This window comes from Panthera pardus, unplaced genomic scaffold (genome assembly GCF_024362965.1).
Source record: "Panthera pardus isolate Hobbes unplaced genomic scaffold, ASM2436296v1 HiC_scaffold_26, whole genome shotgun sequence".
Taxonomy (NCBI): Eukaryota; Metazoa; Chordata; class Mammalia; order Carnivora; family Felidae; genus Panthera; species Panthera pardus.
Genome location: NW_026526832.1, coordinates 6,397,781 through 6,415,853, shown reverse-complemented (window position 1 = coordinate 6,415,853; position 18,073 = coordinate 6,397,781). Strand labels below are relative to the sequence as shown.

At 45.5% G+C, this 18,073-nt stretch overlaps 2 protein-coding genes across 4 annotated transcripts in view; one reads left to right on the top strand and one right to left on the bottom strand.

The window, feature by feature from the left end:
* KCNG3 (potassium voltage-gated channel modifier subfamily G member 3) overlaps positions 1-14,181 on the bottom strand; it is a 56,464-nt gene extending 42,283 nt beyond the window's left edge. For 2 of the 3 annotated variants that reach the window (XM_019446339.2, XM_019446326.2), the window contains exon 1: positions 12,911-14,181. In XM_019446339.2, the coding sequence (XP_019301884.2) occupies positions 12,911-13,575 (665 nt within the window). In that variant the 5' untranslated portion in view covers positions 13,576-14,181. The remainder of the gene's footprint in view (positions 1-12,910) is intronic. The other variant, XM_019446331.2, reaches the window with a different exon arrangement.
* Positions 14,182-14,327: 146 nt separating this feature from the next.
* Positions 14,328-18,073, top strand: part of MTA3 (metastasis associated 1 family member 3) — a 222,042-nt gene continuing 218,296 nt past the window's right edge. The window contains exon 1 of the mRNA XM_053890979.1: positions 14,328-15,173. The gene's annotated coding sequence lies outside the window, so the exon portion shown is untranslated. The remainder of the gene's footprint in view (positions 15,174-18,073) is intronic.

Genomic DNA, 18,073 nt, shown 5'->3' with positions numbered 1-18,073 from the left:
AGAGACAGAGCATGAACGGGGGAGGGTCAGAGAGAGAGGGAGACACAGAATCTGAAACAGGCTCCAGGCTCTGAGCGGTCAGCACAGAGCCCGACGCGGGGCTCGAACTCACAGACTGCGAGACCATGACCTGAGCCGAAGTCGGACGCTTAACCGACTGAGCCACCCAGGCGCCCCAGGGAGCTCTCACTTTATCACTGGCAACAAACGCTGGCCATCGTTGTCCTTGAAGTGACAGACTCACCTTGTTCATTTATGAGAAAATGTCTGCTAAGGTATTCAAGTCTGAATACCACAGTTTGTCAGTCATTCTTGCAAATAACAATGTTTCGTGAAAACAGGTGCTGGTGCAGCTTGCAACTCATCCAACTGTACAAGTTCTTTCCCTCGAGACAGCCACAGGATTTCAGTATGTAGCAGAAGTGCCCGCTGCAACTTCCCGTTTCATCACGTAGAAGATGTTAAAATACATACTTAAGGGTCAGGTGTAATTAAAAGCAGTAATTTCGACTACATTGCCAAGGGCATTCCTTGTGACACTTTTTTCTAACCACGAGTACACAGTGGTGGAGAACACAACAGCTACTAAACACCATCTGGTGCCGCTGTCCCTTCCCCGGAGCTCTTGTGCCCGGCATTCCAGGAATGCCAGGAAGACTTAAATGACACTACACCAGAAGTGACACCTCAGGTAGCACTAGTTCTGCTCCTGTGCCTGTGTTCCCTTCTACAGCAGGACCACCTCACCTTCTCGCCATCAGTGACTCTGGTTCCTCCCCTCCCTACACAGGAAGCTACTGGATGGCAAGGGCTGTCTTGGTTATGTCTCAAGGCCAACTGAGTTACACCATATGTTAATAAATAGGACTCCCTTCCTTTTTTGTTTTGTTTTTTTGTTTTTATTTTAGAGGAGAGAGAGAGAGAGAGCTGGGGAGAGGGACAAAGGGGTAGAGAGAGAAAGAGAGAGAGAGCGAGAATATCTTAAGCAGGCTCCACACTCAGAGCAGACCTGGACTTAGGGCTCGATCCCATGACCCTGGGATCATGGCCTGACCTGAAATCGAAAGTCAGACGCTCAACCGACTGAGCCAGCCAGGCGTCCCAGGACACCTTCCTTTTTTGATATGTACTTCCCATTTTATTTCCCATAAAAATGCAGTCCCTGATTTACTAGGACCCTACCTGGTGAATCCCAGTTTTGATCATCCATCCTTTCCCCAACTACCTCTCACATTCACCAGTTCAGAGTAAATTGGTAAGTCTAAATCTGTGATCTGAAATTAATACAGACAGTCCCTAACTTATAAATACTGAATTTCCCACCCCAACCGAAAATGCTAATAAAAGTCCCTACTGTACCAGAACTCTTAGGATCGAATAATGAGCTCTGGTTAGGGGAAGTATCTTGGGAAAACAGAACAATCTGTGAGTCAGGGTGGGCCTCAGTGAGATCCAAGGGCAGCATCTGGCATCAAGCTGGTTAGAAGACAGCAGTTAGTAACCCATCGTCAACCCTCTACCGCTATCCTTACTTTACAAATGAGAACACCGAGGCTTCGAGAAGGAATGTGCCCGAGGACACACAGCCGGACAGGCTGAAACCTACAAGACCATTCTAGACCCAGGGTTGACAAGCTTTTTCTGTAAAGAGCCAGAGAGTCAACGTTTCAGGCTTTGCAAGCCAGCTAGCCTCTGTTGCAAATGTTCAAGTGTTCAACTCCACCCAAGTAGCAGGAAGCTGCCACAGACAACATGTAAACAAATGAGCATGGCTGTGCACCAGTAAAACTGTATTTATGGACGCTGAAATCTGAATGTCAGATAATTTGCATGAGTCACAAAACAGTCTTCTTTTGATTTTTTTTCCTCACCATTTTAAAAGTGTAAAAACCATTTAGCTCAGGGGCTGTACAGAAGCAGGCAGCGGGCCCGAGTTGTCTGCAGGCCACAGTCTGCCCACCCTTGCTCCAGACCACCAGTCCTGCAACAGAGTGTGGGGGGAACAGCAGAGCCCTGGTCATGCAATGATGTCAGAGGCAAACCTGACCAATTACGACAATAGTTTTACCCAGAAAACGAAAAAGGAAACCCTGCCACGGCAACTCAGATCAACACGGCAGCTAGCAGCCTGGACCCAGGGCTCTAGGCAGCCCTTTGAGTATTAGGTGAAATGGGGGTCCTAACTGGCCTCTCTGGCTCCACCCTTGCCCCCTAGAGTCTGCCCTCCATACCGGGGCCAGAGTCATCTCTTAAAATTTTAAATTAAACCAGGGGCACCTGGCTGGCTCAGTCCATAGACCATCCAACTTTTGACCTCTGGGTCATGAGTTTGAGCCCCCTATTGGGTGCAGAGATTACTTTAAAATTTTTTTCAATTCAATCAAGTTATGTCTTCTGCTCAAAACCCACATTCCAATACAAATCCAAAGTCCTTACCATTTTATTTTCTGTTTTAAAAATGAAGACTATCAAAAGTAAATCCCTTTAGCTGGTGCACCCATACAGGTCTACAAGAACTCCATCCCCCCCCCCCCCCCACTGTCACTGTCACCATCACCCCCAATTCCCAACCCCTACCCCTATGCTGTACAAAAACAGGCAACGGGCCTAAGTTGTCTGCAGGCCGCAGCCTGCCCACCCTTGTTCCAGACCACCAGTCCTGCAACAGAATGTGTGGGGGACAGCAGAGACCCTGGTCACCCCTACCTCTCTGCTTCCTTGCTGTTCCTCCAACAGACCAAGGGCACACCCCCCTCAAAGTCTGTGCTTACATGCTCTCTGCCTGGAACTCTCTTGGCCAGATACCTTCATGGCTGCTCCCTGCATCCCTCCCGGTCCTTGTTCAGACATCAACCGCCTGATTAGAGAGGCGTTTCCTGACTATGGTCCACACTCTATAAATCCCTTAATTCTGCTTTGTTTCTTCATAGTATCTACCACTATCATTATATATTTATTTATTAGAACAGATGGTTCTTGAGGGCAAGGACTCTGGTTGTTGTTTTTTTTTTTTTATTTGTTCACTGCTATATCTCCAGCCCCCAGAACAGTCCCAGATATATAGGAGTTGTTCAATAAATGTTTGTCGAACTTCATGAATAAATGAATGGAAAGCCATAAAACCCATTTGCAAGTAAGTCCTTAAAATATAACCTACTCATAGGTTGAAGGCAACTTATAAAAACACACACTCTCGTATCAAAAATGAAAATGTGGGGCACCTGGCTGGCTCAATTGCTGGAGCATGCAGATCTTGATCTCAGGATTGTGAGCTCAAGCCCCATGGTGGGTGCAGAGATTATACTTAATAAAATCTTTAGGGGCGCCTGGGGGGCTCAGTTGATTAAGCATCCAACTCTTGATTTTGGCTCAGGTCATGATCTCACAATTTATGGGATCAAGTCCCGTGTTTGGCTCTACTCTAAGCATGGCACCTGCTTAAGATTCTCTCTCTCTCTCTCTCTCTCTCTCTCTCTCTCTCCCTCCCTCCCCTTCTCTATCCCTCTCTTGCTCATGCACACTCTTGGTCTCTCTCTCTCTCTCTCAAAATAAATAAACATTTTAAACATAAATAAAGAAGACAAAATAAAAATCTTTTAAAAAATGAAAACAGTTGTACCTGCATGTTTCTTTCACACGTACATAAAATACACACTGAAGGACTGCCCATGTGCAAGGTATTGAACTACATGTTGTGAAGGAAGAATTTCTGTTCTCAAAGAACTCGTAGACGAAAAGGGAGGTAAGACATTCACAAGCAACTCAAGAAAAGAGAGACAGCGGGAAGAGGCCCAATACAAGGAAAGGTAACGAGCTAAGGAGTTCAGTTTCCTGCTAAGGGCTCAGTCTTCATTCTCTCGTTGACCCTTCTGTGTAAAATCCCCACTTAACTGAGGAGGGTACAGGCCCAGAGCAGGGTAATGAATTAACTCCAGGGAGGCCTCCCGACTCGGGAGTCCTGAATTCTTAACACCATCGCCTTTTCCTTTTGACATTTTTTTGGCCTGAGAAAGTCAGATGATTGCCTCAATTACACACTTCCCTTCGCCAGTAGAGGAAAAGCTGAGGAGTCCTTGCTACCAGCAGGCAGAGAAAATCACTTAAATACATATAACTCTTCCAAACACTCCCAACAGAACCCACCCGTTCATGAGTGAATGAATGAATTCAAACACAAATGTTTTGCCTATTGCTTCATCTGATTCATTTGCTCAGTCAAAATGCCTGGGTCCCTTTCTTAGCCATTCATGGGTTCCAGCTTTCTAACACATTTTAATACTCCTTCAAACACATCACCAAAACATAATGCTTCAAGTAGAATGGATGATGATCGATACTTGTACAACTCGGTGAATACAGTAAAATTCACTGAATTGTGTGCTTTACTTAATTTTTTTTTAAGTAGGCTCCACGCCCAGTGTGGGGTTTGAACTCATGAGTCTTCTCAGGATCAAGAGTCTTCTGCTCAACAGAGTGAACCAGCTGGGCACTCCTGAATTGTGTATTTTTAAATTTTTTTTTAATTCATTTTTGAGAGAGAGGCAAACAGAGAGAGAGAGAGAGAGAGAGAGATGGAAAGCGAGAGAGACAGAGCATGAGTGGGGGAGGGGCAGAGGGAGAAGGAGACTCGGGCTCCAGGGTCTGAGCTGTCAGCATAAAGCCTGGTGCAGGGCTTGAACCCATGAACCTTGAGATCCTGACCTGAGCCGAAGTCAGCCGCTTAACCGACTGAGCCACCCAGGCGCCCCATGAATTGTGCACTTTAAAGGTGAGTTCTACAGTATGCGAGTTATATCTCAATAAAGCGGTTACATATTTGGGGCTCTTGCGTGGCTCAGTCGGTTAAGCATCCAACTTCGGCTCAGGTCATGATCTCACAGTCCATGAGCTCGAGCCCTGCATCAGGCTCTGTGCTGACAGCTCAGAACCTGGAGCCTGCTTTGGATTCTGTGTCTCCCTCTCTCTCTGGCCCTCCCCTGCTCATGCTCTCTCTCTGTCTCAAAAAAAAATAAATAAATAAAAACATTTTTAAAAAACTAAAAAAAAAAAAGCTGTTACATATTTTTTAAGACATTCTTTTTTTTTTTAAGTTTATTTATTTAGAGAGAGAGAAAGAAAGAACAAGCTGGGGAGGGGCAAAGAAAGAGGGGGACAGAGGATCCAAAGAGGGCTCTGTGCTGAGAGGAGCAGACAGCCCAATGTGGGGCTTGAACTTAGGAACTGAGATCATGACCTGAGCCAAAGTCAGATGTTTAACCAATTGAGTCACTCAGGCTCCCCTTTAAAGCTGTTTTATTTTTTTAAGGTGATTATTTCCAAATGTTTTCTATTAAAATTTTATTAATATTAGCATTCTATTCATTATTAATTGCATTCATGTTATAACAGTCACTATCACTAATAAAGAGTAGTGCTAAATTGCACTCAGTTTAGGGGAAATTTGGTAATAGCTGACAAAATTTTAAAAAAAAAAATTTTTTTAATCTTTATTTACTTTTGAGAGAGAGAGAGAGACAGAGCGCGAGCAGGGGAGGAACAGAGACAGAGGGAGACAGAATCTGAAGCAGGCTCCAGGCTCTGAGCTGTCAGCATAGAGCTCAACATGGGGCTTGACCTTGCGTACCATGAGATCATGACCTGAAGTCGGACACTTAACTGACTGAGCCACCCCAGGCGCCCCGACAAAAAAACTTTTTTTAAATACAATCCTCGGGACGCCTGGGTGGCTCAGTCAGTTGAGCGTCCGACTTTGGCTCAGGTCATGATCTCACAATCTGTGGGTTCGAGCCCCGTGTCAGGCTCTGTGCTGACATCTTGAAGCCTGGAGCCTGCTTCGGATTCTGTGTCTTCCCCTCTCTCTGCCCCTCCCCTGCTCATGCTCTGTCTCTGTCTCAAAAATAAATAAAAATATTAACAACAAAAAAAATTTAAACACAATCCTCTTGATCCAGCAATTTCCACTTCAGAATTTATCTAACATATATACTCACGCCAATTTGCAAAAAAGATATATGAAAAAGACTGTTCTTTACCACCATTTGCATTTTTGAAAAACTGGAGTCAAAACCAAACATTCCACAGTAGTATGGAGCAGGGACATGGGAACCAAATGCCGGGTCACCATTTACCCACTCTGTGAGCTTACGTGCTGCTTCACCTCTCTAAATCTCACTCATAAAATGAAGATAGTAACGGTGCCACCTCACAAGATTGTTACAGGAGACTTAGATGACAAACTACATGTAAAAACTTAACAAGCAGCTAGCATATACGAACTATGAAATAAATTTAACTATGACAGCCATCACTATTACTGACAGGACAGAGGCTTGTTCACTGAACTGTGGTCCGGCCATACAATGGAACATTCTACAGGTTTTCAAAAGAACGAGGAAGATTTCTATCCAACTGATAAGGAAAGAGTTCCAAGATGTGCAGACAAAAAAGCAAATTGTTAAACAACATTATAGAATGATCCCAGTTATAAATTTTTAAAAATATCTATAATATGTACATATAATTTATACACACGTGTGTGTGTGTGTACGCGCGCGTGTACCTACATTTATATGGGCATTTCAGGAAAGAATACCGAGAAACTGGGCAATGGGATTGAGGAGAGAGGGGCATGTTTACGCTTCACTTCACAACACTGAGAACCATACTTTACTCCAGTGAGCAAACTTTTCACTTAAAAAAAATAAAATAAAAAGAACAACATTGAAAATTAATTTGCGGGGCACCTGGGTGGCTCAGTCGGTTAAGCGGCCGACTTCGGCTCAGGTCATGATCTTGCAGTCGGTGAGTTTGAGCCCCGCGTCAGGCTCTGTGCTGACAGCTCAGAGCCTGGAGCCTGTTTCCGATTCTGTGTCTCCCTCTCTCTCTCTGACCCTCCCCCGTTCATGCTCTGTCTCTCTGTGTCTCAAAAATAAATAAACGTTAAAAAAAAAAAAGAAAAAAAAAAAAAAGAAAATTAATTTGCTTACTGAGGGAGAAAAAAAGCACCTTGATTAAAAAAAGAGTATTGACAAAAGAAAGTTTCCACTGCATTCTAAAACTGGCAGCAGATAGAAAAACCCTGTACATATATTAAAAGAAACAGTCCACTGTGCAAGAACAAAATTTAACTGAGATTCAGGGTTATGTTCAATCCTATCAGAGATCTATTAATTACCGGCTTCTGAAAGTATCCACCTTATCTGCAAAGTAAAAGCACTGAGACTTTCACCTTCAGTTTCAAATATTGCTTTTTATTTTTAAAGTACTTAAAAACCTACTGAATTTATACAATATTGACCTAATAGGCAATAGAAATAATACAATTGATTTTTAAATTTCCACCACTTGGTGTTTCATTTTGATTATGTATTTCATTTTTAAAACTTGGGTTAAAAATAACACTGCAAAAAAAACTTGAACATCTTTACATCTCCTCAGATTCTCACTACCACACCACAAAGCAATACAAATTAAAGATCAAAATTCCAACATGAAGCAACTTTTAGAAATAATTTCTGAAGGACAGATTAAAATTACAGCAAGACTTTGCACCATAAAGAGATTTAAAATTCAAAAGACAACACAACAGCTGAGATTGGCTGAGGGGACATAAGTTCAGAGGCAAAGGGGACCAAAAAGTAAAGGTGAGAAGTACTTTATATGTGACCTTTTCCTCAAAGTTCTGACTAGCATAGAGTATCTTTTTATGACACAGGCAGCCATGCTGAGTGATTTTATTTATCTATTTATTTTTTGTGAGTGACAGAGCACAAGCAGGGGAAGAGAGAAAGAGAGAGAGAGAGAGAGAGAGAGAGAGAGAGAGAGAGAGAGAGGCACTGAATTCAAGGCAGCCTCCAGGCTCTGAGCTGTCAGCACAGAGCCCAACGCAGCGCTCGAACCCAGGAACTGCGAGATCATAACCTGAGCTGAAGTCGGACCCTTAAGCCACCCAGGCGCCCCATGAGTGGTTTTAAAAGAGTGGGTCAGGTGCCTGGCTGGCTCAGTCATTTGAGTGTCTGACTCTTGATCTCTGCTCAGGTCACGACCTGGGGGTTCGTGAGTTAGAGCCCCATGTTAGGCTCTGAGCTGACAGTGTGAGCCTGCTTGAGATTCTGTCTCTGCCCCTCCTCCGCTCATACACATGCACTCTCTCTCTCAAAATAAAATAAACTTTAAAAATAAAAAATAGGGGCGCCTGGGTGGCTCAGTCGGTTAAGCGGCCGGCTTCGCCCAGGTCATGATCTCGCGGTCCGTGAGTTTGAGCCCCGCGTCGGGCTCTGTGCTGACAGCTCAGAGCCTGGAGCCTGTTTCAGATTCTGTGTCTCCCTCTCTCTGACCCTCCCCCGTTCATGCTTTGTCTCTCTCTGTCTCAAAAATAAATAAACGCTAAAAAAAATAAAAATAAAAAAAATAAAAATAAAAATAAAAATAAAAAATAAAAAAACAGAAAGAAAAAGCGTATTTTCCCACACACTGCAGGCAGGAGTACAAAACGATATCATCTTTTTGAAGAGCACTTTGGAATTACCTATGCAAATTACAAATCCACATGCCCTTTGACCCTATGTCTTAACTTTCAGGAGTTTATCCTATGGATAAAAGCAAAATAATGTACATGCACAAGGATATTCATTGCAGCATTCTCTATAGATGAGACAACATAAATGTCCAAAAATTATGAGACATTCATACAGTGGAATATTATACAGCTGCATAAAATAACTGGGTAGCTCCTTATAGACTTATACAGAACAATCTCCAAGACATGTTGGTTAGTTTGAAAAGGAAGTTTCAGAAAAGTATTATTGTACTGTTTTTGTTGTGTTGTTTGTAAATATCTATGATATGTTTGTAAGTACATAAAATGTCTCTAAAATGACACACAAAATCAAGTAACTTTGGTTACATCTAGGGAAAAGAAGTAAATGCCCAGGAGATGGAGAAAGGCTTGCTTTTATAGCGTCTGGACTTTAAACCATTATTTATATGATTATTAATCACCTAGAACAAATCAATTTAAAAGGAACATATTCATGGGGTACCTAGGTGGCTCAGTCAGTTAAGCGTGGACTCTTGATTTCAGCTTAGGTCATGATCTCATGATTCATGAGTTTAAGCCCCATGTCGGGCTCTGTGCTGACAGTGCAGAGCCTGCTTGGGATTCTCTCTCTCTCTCTCTCTCTCTCTCAAGACAAATAAATAAACCTTAAAAAAAAAAGATCATATTCATACAGAAAAAAACTTTCAAATTATTGATTTGGAAGACCTCTCAAGATTTCTTCCAAACTTGAGATTGTATGCTATTCTAATATTTCAAAGATTAATAAAAAGAAATCCTATGCTTATCTTTATTCCTTTTGCAAAATCACTACCTAATAAACAATCATTCCTTGATTTAACAGACTTTTTTTCTCATTCTTAGCACAAGATCCTGTCCTCCTCAACTAAGAGTTCCACCAGCTGAAGCCCACAGCCTTACCCCACACAGCTCTTCAATCTATGCAACAGAAGATATCATCCTGGAAGGCTGTATTTTGAATTATAATATAAACAGTAGACATTTATTGTGCCGAAATAATTTTTTTTCTAAAAGATGCCGTCATAATAAATAGTATAGAATTTAGCTGCCTTCTAGGCCTTTTCCTCTCATCTAGTTTAGAAACGAGGACATGTTTATATGAAAAAATAACTACCATGCTAGGAAGGACATTATAGATGGCAAATAAGTAGAACAAATAAGAAATCCCTCAAGAAATTCAAAAGAAAACATCACATCTACTCAGGTAGGCAGGAAAGGCTTCAAAAAAGAAACAGAATCTAAGTTGGGCTTGATGGATGATTCAATTTCGACAGGCAAGGGACTGCACAGTAAGGAACATTCGGGTGGGTTCAGGAACGAGTGAGCAGGCCAGTATGGACAAATGGAGCCGGCAAGTGACAGGGAGTACTCCTAGCTCCTGGAAGTCCAAGTACTCAGTCCCTGATGCCTGTATCCTTCCAATGCCCTGGATTAATTTTGAGTCTTTCTAATATTTTCCAGAGAGATCATTTCTTCTCCATTCTTACCACCTCAGAGCAATCCTTCCCTCTGCAAAGATCTCCAAACTCATCCTCCTGCTTCCAATCTTCCCCATCCCCAGTTCGCAGTGCACAACTCATGACACTCATGATTTTATATACATAACCTACTTACCCCAACCCTGCCAACAGCTAACTACTGCCTACGAAATAAAATCATTATCCTTCTCATTTGAGGCTTTCGAACATCTGCTGTGCCTCCACCTCTCACTCAATCATTGGACTCACACTCCCTAAACATAATATGCAAATTTCATGCCTATGCCCCTGCCGTTCTCTTTACCTGGAAAATTCTCCTTATTATGTTCTCAGGTGGAGCACACCTGGTTGTAAAGGTTGTGAATACAGTTTTTATAAATGACAACCACTCCCCCACCACTGTTGGGCAGTGCACAACCTCTGCAACCTTCCAAAGATGACTTGTTTCCATCCCCTTCCACCTTGAAGGCCAGACTGTATCCCAGAACAACTCAATTGTTAATCAATTGTGCCTCTCATTCCGACATCAGCAATTTGACACCTTTTCTTTAGAAAACAACCAGGAAAAAAGTTACAATATTTGGAGTACGAACAGTGCCTTAAACAGCACATACTCAAAAAAGATGCTTGCAAATGATGACAGGATAAGTCAAGAAAGGCAGATTGTGGGTAACCCATAAAGAGCTTTGAAGGACAAGAAAAATGTTTTGGCTTTATTCGGTAGGTGCCAAATATGGTCAGATGATCAGAATGATGTTTTAAAAAGTGTAATTTCGGCAAACACAAGCAAGCAGGGTTTGAGAGACTATTGTCAAAGCACCAGCGTAGAGGCCCTGTCAGTTGGAGGAGGCCTATGGGAGGCTCCCTCTGTGACTTCCAGCCTCCTCAGCTCCTTCAGCTTACCTGTTTGGGATTACAGAGGTTGATTTTCATACCTACACTTGGAGTGTGAAGCTTAAAACTGGGCCATTAAGCCAAGAAAAAACATGCTTTTGCCTGAAATATCTGGGTATCTAGGAAACAGTTCTGACTTGAATAATTATACACATACGTAAAATACATATACACAAATCAAGAATTCCTCTTCTTCCTTCACTTCTTTTGCAGACTCAGGAAGTCTAACTCAATTCTCCTGTTTCCTTTGCTAATGTAGCTTGAACTTTCACTAACCTTAGAATTCCACAATTACTAGTGAATCATTTCAAGGCTCATTGTCCTATGGTTTCCTAAAAGAATCAAGGACATTTATGTATTTAGGTATATAAATTAATTTCATTGTACTGATGAGTACCAAATAAGTAATTCTTATCTGTAAATCAAAAACTCAGAACCTAATACATTACACACAATTAGTCTAATGAATTTCCTTTTAACGCATGTATCTTGGATTTCATGCCAAGATATCACTATATCGGTAATGGACTCTGTGGTACTAGGCAATTTTATTTACCTCTTACATTAAAAAACAATCTTCACTCTCCAAAGGAAGACTATTATGTGGAACTAATGCACTGTAACATCAAGGCATATAATACCACCGGAAACATACACATCTCTATCAGGAAAAGATTATCAGGCACAACCTAATTTTAAAAATGAATGGAAGGAGAAAAATAAATAAATAAGGAAATAAATATGAATGGACGAGGCATCTTAAAACAGTGTCAAAGGTAAAACAGAATATACAATCTTGTGTTTGTGCCCCCAAGAGACTGTTTCCCTTCAAAGCCAACTTTACTGTTTATTCCCTACCAAATATGCAAAATGAACTCACTAGCTCTAAAACCAGAAGTGTGTTATCTCTATTGAAAGGTAAACATGATCTAAGGAAAGATTAAAATATTTTCCTTTTATCCCAATAAAGTGGAAAAAAAAAAAAAAGATTAGTCCAATAATGTTTCTGGATTTGGGGCGGTTTAAATGTTTCTTCTTTTCCAAGGTAGTGATTTTTTCCCTCCCCACACTGAAGACCCTTCTGAAAGCCACAGTGTGTATCTTTGGTACCAAGCAGTGAACAGGTGCTTTGCTAACTACATACTTGGTAGGAAAAGAAGAGAGAAAAGGGCAGACATCCATTATTTAGAGTCTTCTGTTGTTAATCTCTTTGATAATACAATTCCATTAAAGTGCATATTATGTAGAGTGTTTAGAATGTGTGGCCAGTGCATAGTAAACCACATTTCACCATAACAATACTTCAATCTTTTCAACCACCAAAAATTGGCAAATAATTCAAACTGCTCTTAACCCAAGGTTAAATTGTAATGCTAACAATAAAAGTTTAAAGAAATCTAATTAGTTGCTATTTGCTCAAAAGTAAACTAAAAGATGGGAGGCTTGTTTATCTCTACCTGCCCTTCCCCATGCCTGGCGACTCGCCCTCAAGAAAGGAGTGTAGGGGCGCCTAGGTGGCTCAGTCGATTAAGCATCCAACCTCAGCTCGGGTCACGATTTCCCCGTTTGTGAGTTCGAGCCCCACGTCGGGCTCTGTGCTGACAGCCTAGAGGCTGCTTCAGATTCTGTGTCTCCCTTTCTCTGCCTCTCCCCCTCTCTCACTCTGTCTTTCAAGGGTAAATACATGTTAAAAGATTAAAAAAAAAAAAAAAAAAAAAAAAAGAGGGGAGTCTAGTGTAAGGACCAGAGCCGCCTGGTTCCAGGTAAATAGGGAGTGGGGAGTGAGGACAAACCCATCCCCTGCCTGGCCACGCCTGGGGCCCCGCCTGGGGCCTCGCTGGGCCGGGAACCTAGCCTGGCTCGGCAGCCCGGAGGCAAATAGGACGGAGACGGGACCGACGGACGGGACGGACAGACGCGACAGGACGGACGGGACGGGCAGAGAAGCAGTGCGTCCTACCCGGAGGGCTCCCTCCCAGGGCCGGCGGAGTACCTGCTCCGGTCATCCAGGCTGCGGTTATCGGCCGCCGCGGCGCGCCAGTCGGGCAGTGTGCTGGCGCACAGCACCACCATGGACACGATCACGAACACTACCGACACGCTGGCCAGGATCTGCGCGGCCAGAGACGACGTGGGCTCCTCGAAGGTCCGCCTCATGCGCTCGAGCCAGCGCCTGGAGGGGGCCGCCTCGGCACCGCCCGGTCGCACCTCGTCGCGGCCCAGGGCGCCGGGCTCGTCGGCCGAGTAGAAGGTGTAGGTGTCGGACATGCGGTCGTCGAGGCGGCGCTGGCAGCAGTACTCTAGGTGCGCGCCTTCCAGGCCCCAGTAGATCATCTCGTTGTAAAATGAGAGCTCGCACATCCGCGGCGCGAAGCGCAGCTTTCCGTGGCCGCGCACGTAGAGCAGGATGAAGCCGAAGGCCTCCGAGTGCCGGTCGAAGAAGTACTCGTTGCGCTCGCGGTCGTAGTCGTCGCACACCTCCAGCACGTCGCGCTCAGAGCGGCAGCCGTGCAGCCGGCTCACGCGGCGCAGCGGGAAGTCCTTCAGCAGCTCCCGGGACAGCGAGTACCGGGCGCCGCCCACGTTCAGCACCACCGAGGCCGCCCCGCTGCGCCCGAAGGTCATGGCTGGCCGCCCCGAGGCCCCGAGGCCCGAGGCCGCCGCCGCCCCCCCCCCCCCCGGTCGCCGCGCGGGGCCTGCCTGCCGTTGGCCGACGGGGGAGCGCGCCGTCGGGGCCCGCGGGCTGGCCGGCCGGCTCCCGCTGCGGGCTCCGCTCCTGCCCTTCGCCGACCCGGAGACCCCTCGGCTCTAGCCTCCTCCGCGGCCAGGCGTTGCTGCTAGCGACGCTCCCTCGGCTCGGCGGTACCTGCAGGTGGCCGGGGAGTCCCCTCAGGCGTCAGCGCTGCGCCCCGTTGGCTGGGAATGAGACTGTCAGCGCCTGGGGGGGGGGGGTGCCCCCCTGCGAGGCCAGGGTGTCCTTTCAAAGCGGCGGCGCTGTGCCCCCCGTGAGGGGCGCGGGCGGCGGGCGGAGGCACCGGTGCGGGATGGCTTACGGTCCCCGGCGCTCCCTCTGGCCGCGGTTCCGGCAACCGCCCCGCCGCCGTCCAGAGGCGAGAGGCAAAGTGAGCGGGTTCGGAGGCGGCGGAGAGCCGGCTCCGCGAGGCGGGGGCGGGGCCTCCTCGCGGTTCCCCCTCCTCGCCTCCCGGCTCAGCTCGGCTCACCTCCCTCCACGCGCCGCCCTCCTCTGCCCACCCGCGCCCGCACCTCCCGGGCCCGCTCGGCTGGGATTCCCCGGCGCCCCGCCCTGGACCTCGGGCTCCCCGCCTCGTGACGCCGTCCTCCCCCTCCGCTCCCGCCCGCTGCGGCCAGGAGTGGTCCGCGGGGCGGGGAAGGGAGCAACGGGGAGCCCCGGGGGTGGGGGCGGCTAAGCCCCGCGGCCGGGGTGCCTGCTCCCGCGTGCCACCCGGGGCCATCAGGATGACTTGGGCGGCCCCCTTTTAACCGCTCCCCCCCCCCCCCCCCGCCAAATGGAGGCGGCAGGAGGGTAAGGAGGGGTGAGGACTGGGGTGCAGGATTTGAGGAGCGGGGGCAGACAGCGTTTGGAGAGCTTCTTCCAGAAACTATCCGGAACCCAGCGCAGTTTCTGAGAGCGCCCCAAGGGATTTCTCAAAGAAGGCACCCCAGCAATTGCTTTTCTTGACGACTTGCTTTTCCTCTGGCGGCACGGAGACCCACATACCGCTCTAAAGGCGACCACACACCCCAGCACCCAGGCTCGTTGTCGCCCTCCCGCCTGTCCTCCCGCGGAAGGGAGGGGCCCACCCCCAGCGTTGTGGGGCGCGGATCCTAAAAGGGCGCCTACGTGTACCGCTCCTGGACACCCTCTCCCCCCCCCGCCAGAACGCTTTCTGTAGAGTGGGGTGAAAGTCTGAGGAGGATCGCTCTGCCACTGGCAAGAACACAATTTTCCCGTAGCCTTCATCTGCGCCCTCCTTTTCATAATGTCTTGATTTCCCCTGTGCACCCCCGAGCCGGCTGCAGCACTGGCTCTTGGAGCTTGAAGTGCCCTTTAAGGCTCCTCAGAGCGAACTGCCCTGCCTTCTGGTCGAAGCGCAGGGAGTGGGTTCCACTTGGCAGGGATTATTTTAAACTGCTACCTGCAATTCACGCGACATCCGACACCGGTAGCCCAGCCCGCGCGGTGCCCGCCAGAGGCGAAACAGGTGAGTTGTAAGGCAAACTGTTCAATGCAAAACAAATACTGGAATTGAAAATAAGGGTGGGGTAGGGGTGGGGTGGGGTGGGATGCGGTCTTCTGACCGCCGAGTAACCCAGCTGGTTACTGGGAAGGGTTTTACTTTGCCCTTCACTTTTCATAATTTGTAGGATTGTCCCGTGCCCACTAGAGGTCACCATAAAGAGTCATTTTGCCCTGATTCTAGTGTGGATTCAGCTAAAAAGCAAGACACCTACAAATTCAAGTGCCTATATCCCTCCTCACAAAGTAAAATCCCTCTGGGTGGTTTCTTAAAGAATGGAAATCTCTATATGTTGTTTATCCCTTGACTTGGATAATTTATCTTAAAAGCACTTAATGTGATTAAAAGCTCAAAAACAAGAGTTGTTTGTTTGCAAAGTAGCTACTAAACCAGGAAAACATCCTGAAGGAAATGAGTTTCAAGATAGATGGTTTCAAGAGGTGGTGGTCATGTGCTGGCAGAGAAAAAGAGCAGAAAAGCATTCCAAATAGAATCTCAGATGTAAAGGATTAAAGTCTGTAAAGAAAGCTAATGCATTTGCTTGGCTCAAAGGAAGGGGATCTCAACTGCAGAATTTAGATTTCAAACTCTAAGTAATGGGATGCCTGAATGTTTTAATAACAAAAATGGCTTGATGAAAGCTTCATTCAGGAAGGTTCTTTTGCCCTTCAATTTATTCTAAGGAGAAGACCATTTCTGCCACCCAGGAATGGGAACCCCAACCCAAATCTTTGTAGATGAGGAAAAGCCAGTTCTTTCTTTTCTTTTCCCTTTTTTTTTTTTTCTTTTCTGAGGCAGTGTCAGTTCTGAAAAACACTGAGACCAAGGACTCAGCAAGGCTTGGAAATAGTTTGTTATAGGATATGAGAATGGAGGAAAGTTTGCGGATGTGAGCAGAGAGAAGAACCTGGCTTCATTCCAGCAAGAGCCAATTCCTCAGGGAGTTGTTGAAAATACCTTCTAGAAGCATCACAGCAACAGAACAACTATTTTGTTGATTATTTTCTCCAACGTTACTGTATCTATTTCCCGTGTTCTCTATCTAAAATCCCTTTAAAGTCTGTTGACTGAACCAGTTGGAGAAATATCACATTTCAAATTAAATTTGAGCTTAGAAAACAAATTAATTTGATGATAATATAATTTGTGCCTCCTAGGTATATTTTCATAAAATTTCTTAGAGAGGTAGGTTTAAATAATTTCATTTGTTTCAAGAGTAATATGTTTATTTGATTTTAATATCATCAACCACTGCTGCCGCAGCAATACCCAAATCATGTTCTTTTTCTCCCCCCTCAAATCACGTTCTTAAACAAAACAGTAAGATACAGAAATGATGGGCTTGTCTCAATATAATCCAGTTTAGAAAATATTCTTAAAAACTATGTTCTTAGAATTACTAAAAATTCTATTCCTTTGTACTTTCAAAAGACTACTTTGAGAATCATTTCATCTAAATTCTTTTCGGGATTCTGGATGATATTTAGGGCTTTCATAATATAAATCTTTAGAATGCATTAAAATTTAAAGGCACCAGGCAGAATTTTAGAGTTTGAAAGAACCAAGAGATTGTCTCGTCTCAATTTATCAACCCATTATTTAGGGAGGAGTAACAAGATGTCAGAGATGTGGCTATAACTTGCCTAAGGTTCCCCATAGCAGCATTATGGTACAGCCCAGGCTGGAACCGAGTTTTCTAGCTCCAAACTCTGGTCACTCGATCTCCAGGGCCTGTCTTCCTGCCACAACCTTCCATCTGATCTCTCCATGCTCCAGTTCTTTCCTTCCTCTGTGAATCCTGTATTATGCCACCAGACAGCTCTTTCTGTTCATTTTGATCAAGCCATTCCCCAGTTCAGAACCTTAAAGGACTATAGATCTGTGGAATTACAAGTTGTCTAATAACGAGTCTGAACTGGTTATTAAGGCCCTCCCTAGATCGAAATTCTGGCTGCACAATTTATTTGCTAAGTGATCTGGAACAAATTCTTTGAGCCTCGGTTTTGTCATCCATAGAATGGAGAGAATGGTAGCTTTATCATAGGGTGACGTGAGGATTAAGAGATCATATGAGGGTATCCTACAGCTCAGGGCATGATACTAGAAAATTCACTTTGTGTATGCTTCCACTAGCCCAGTCAAGCCATGCTCGCTCTTATTCCTGTGTTCTAAATAAAGACAAATGGATTCATCTAAAAATGTGACCAAGCAGGGGCGCCTGGGTGGCTCAGTCGGATAAGCGTCCGACTTCAGCTCAGGTCATGATCTCGCGGTTTATGAGTTTGAGCCCCGCGTTGGGCTCTGTGCTGACGGCTCAGAGCCTGGAGCCTGCTTCAGATTCTGTGTCTCCCTCTCTCTTCTAACCCCTCCCCTGCTCACATTCTGTGTCTCTCTGTCTCTCAATAATAAATAAACATGTAAAAAATTTTATTTAAAAAAAATGTGACCAATCACAATAGTAACCTAAAACATCAAAAATTCGGTGAAACGTGCTGCCCCTCATACTGCTGAGTCTGAGTGGAACACACATTCCTCTATCACTTAGCATTGCACAACTAGTTGTGCTCGGGGACTCTGAACACCCTGCCCCAAAGCTTTATAATTTGAAATACCCTGTGGGCACTATCGGTCTTTGCTGCTTACTTATTGACTGCTTTGAAAAGCTCTCACTCTGCTGTTATTTCTTATTTCCAAGTGTTTATGGTTACACCAGCTTATTTCTCAGCATCTGCAGAATCAGTGGATGCTTTAAAAGGTCAGTTTTTCGGGGCGCCTGGGTGGCTCAGTTGGTTGAGCGTTCAGCTTCGGCTCAGGTCATGATCTTATGGTTTGTGAGTTTGAGCCTCGCGTGGGGTTGGGCTCTG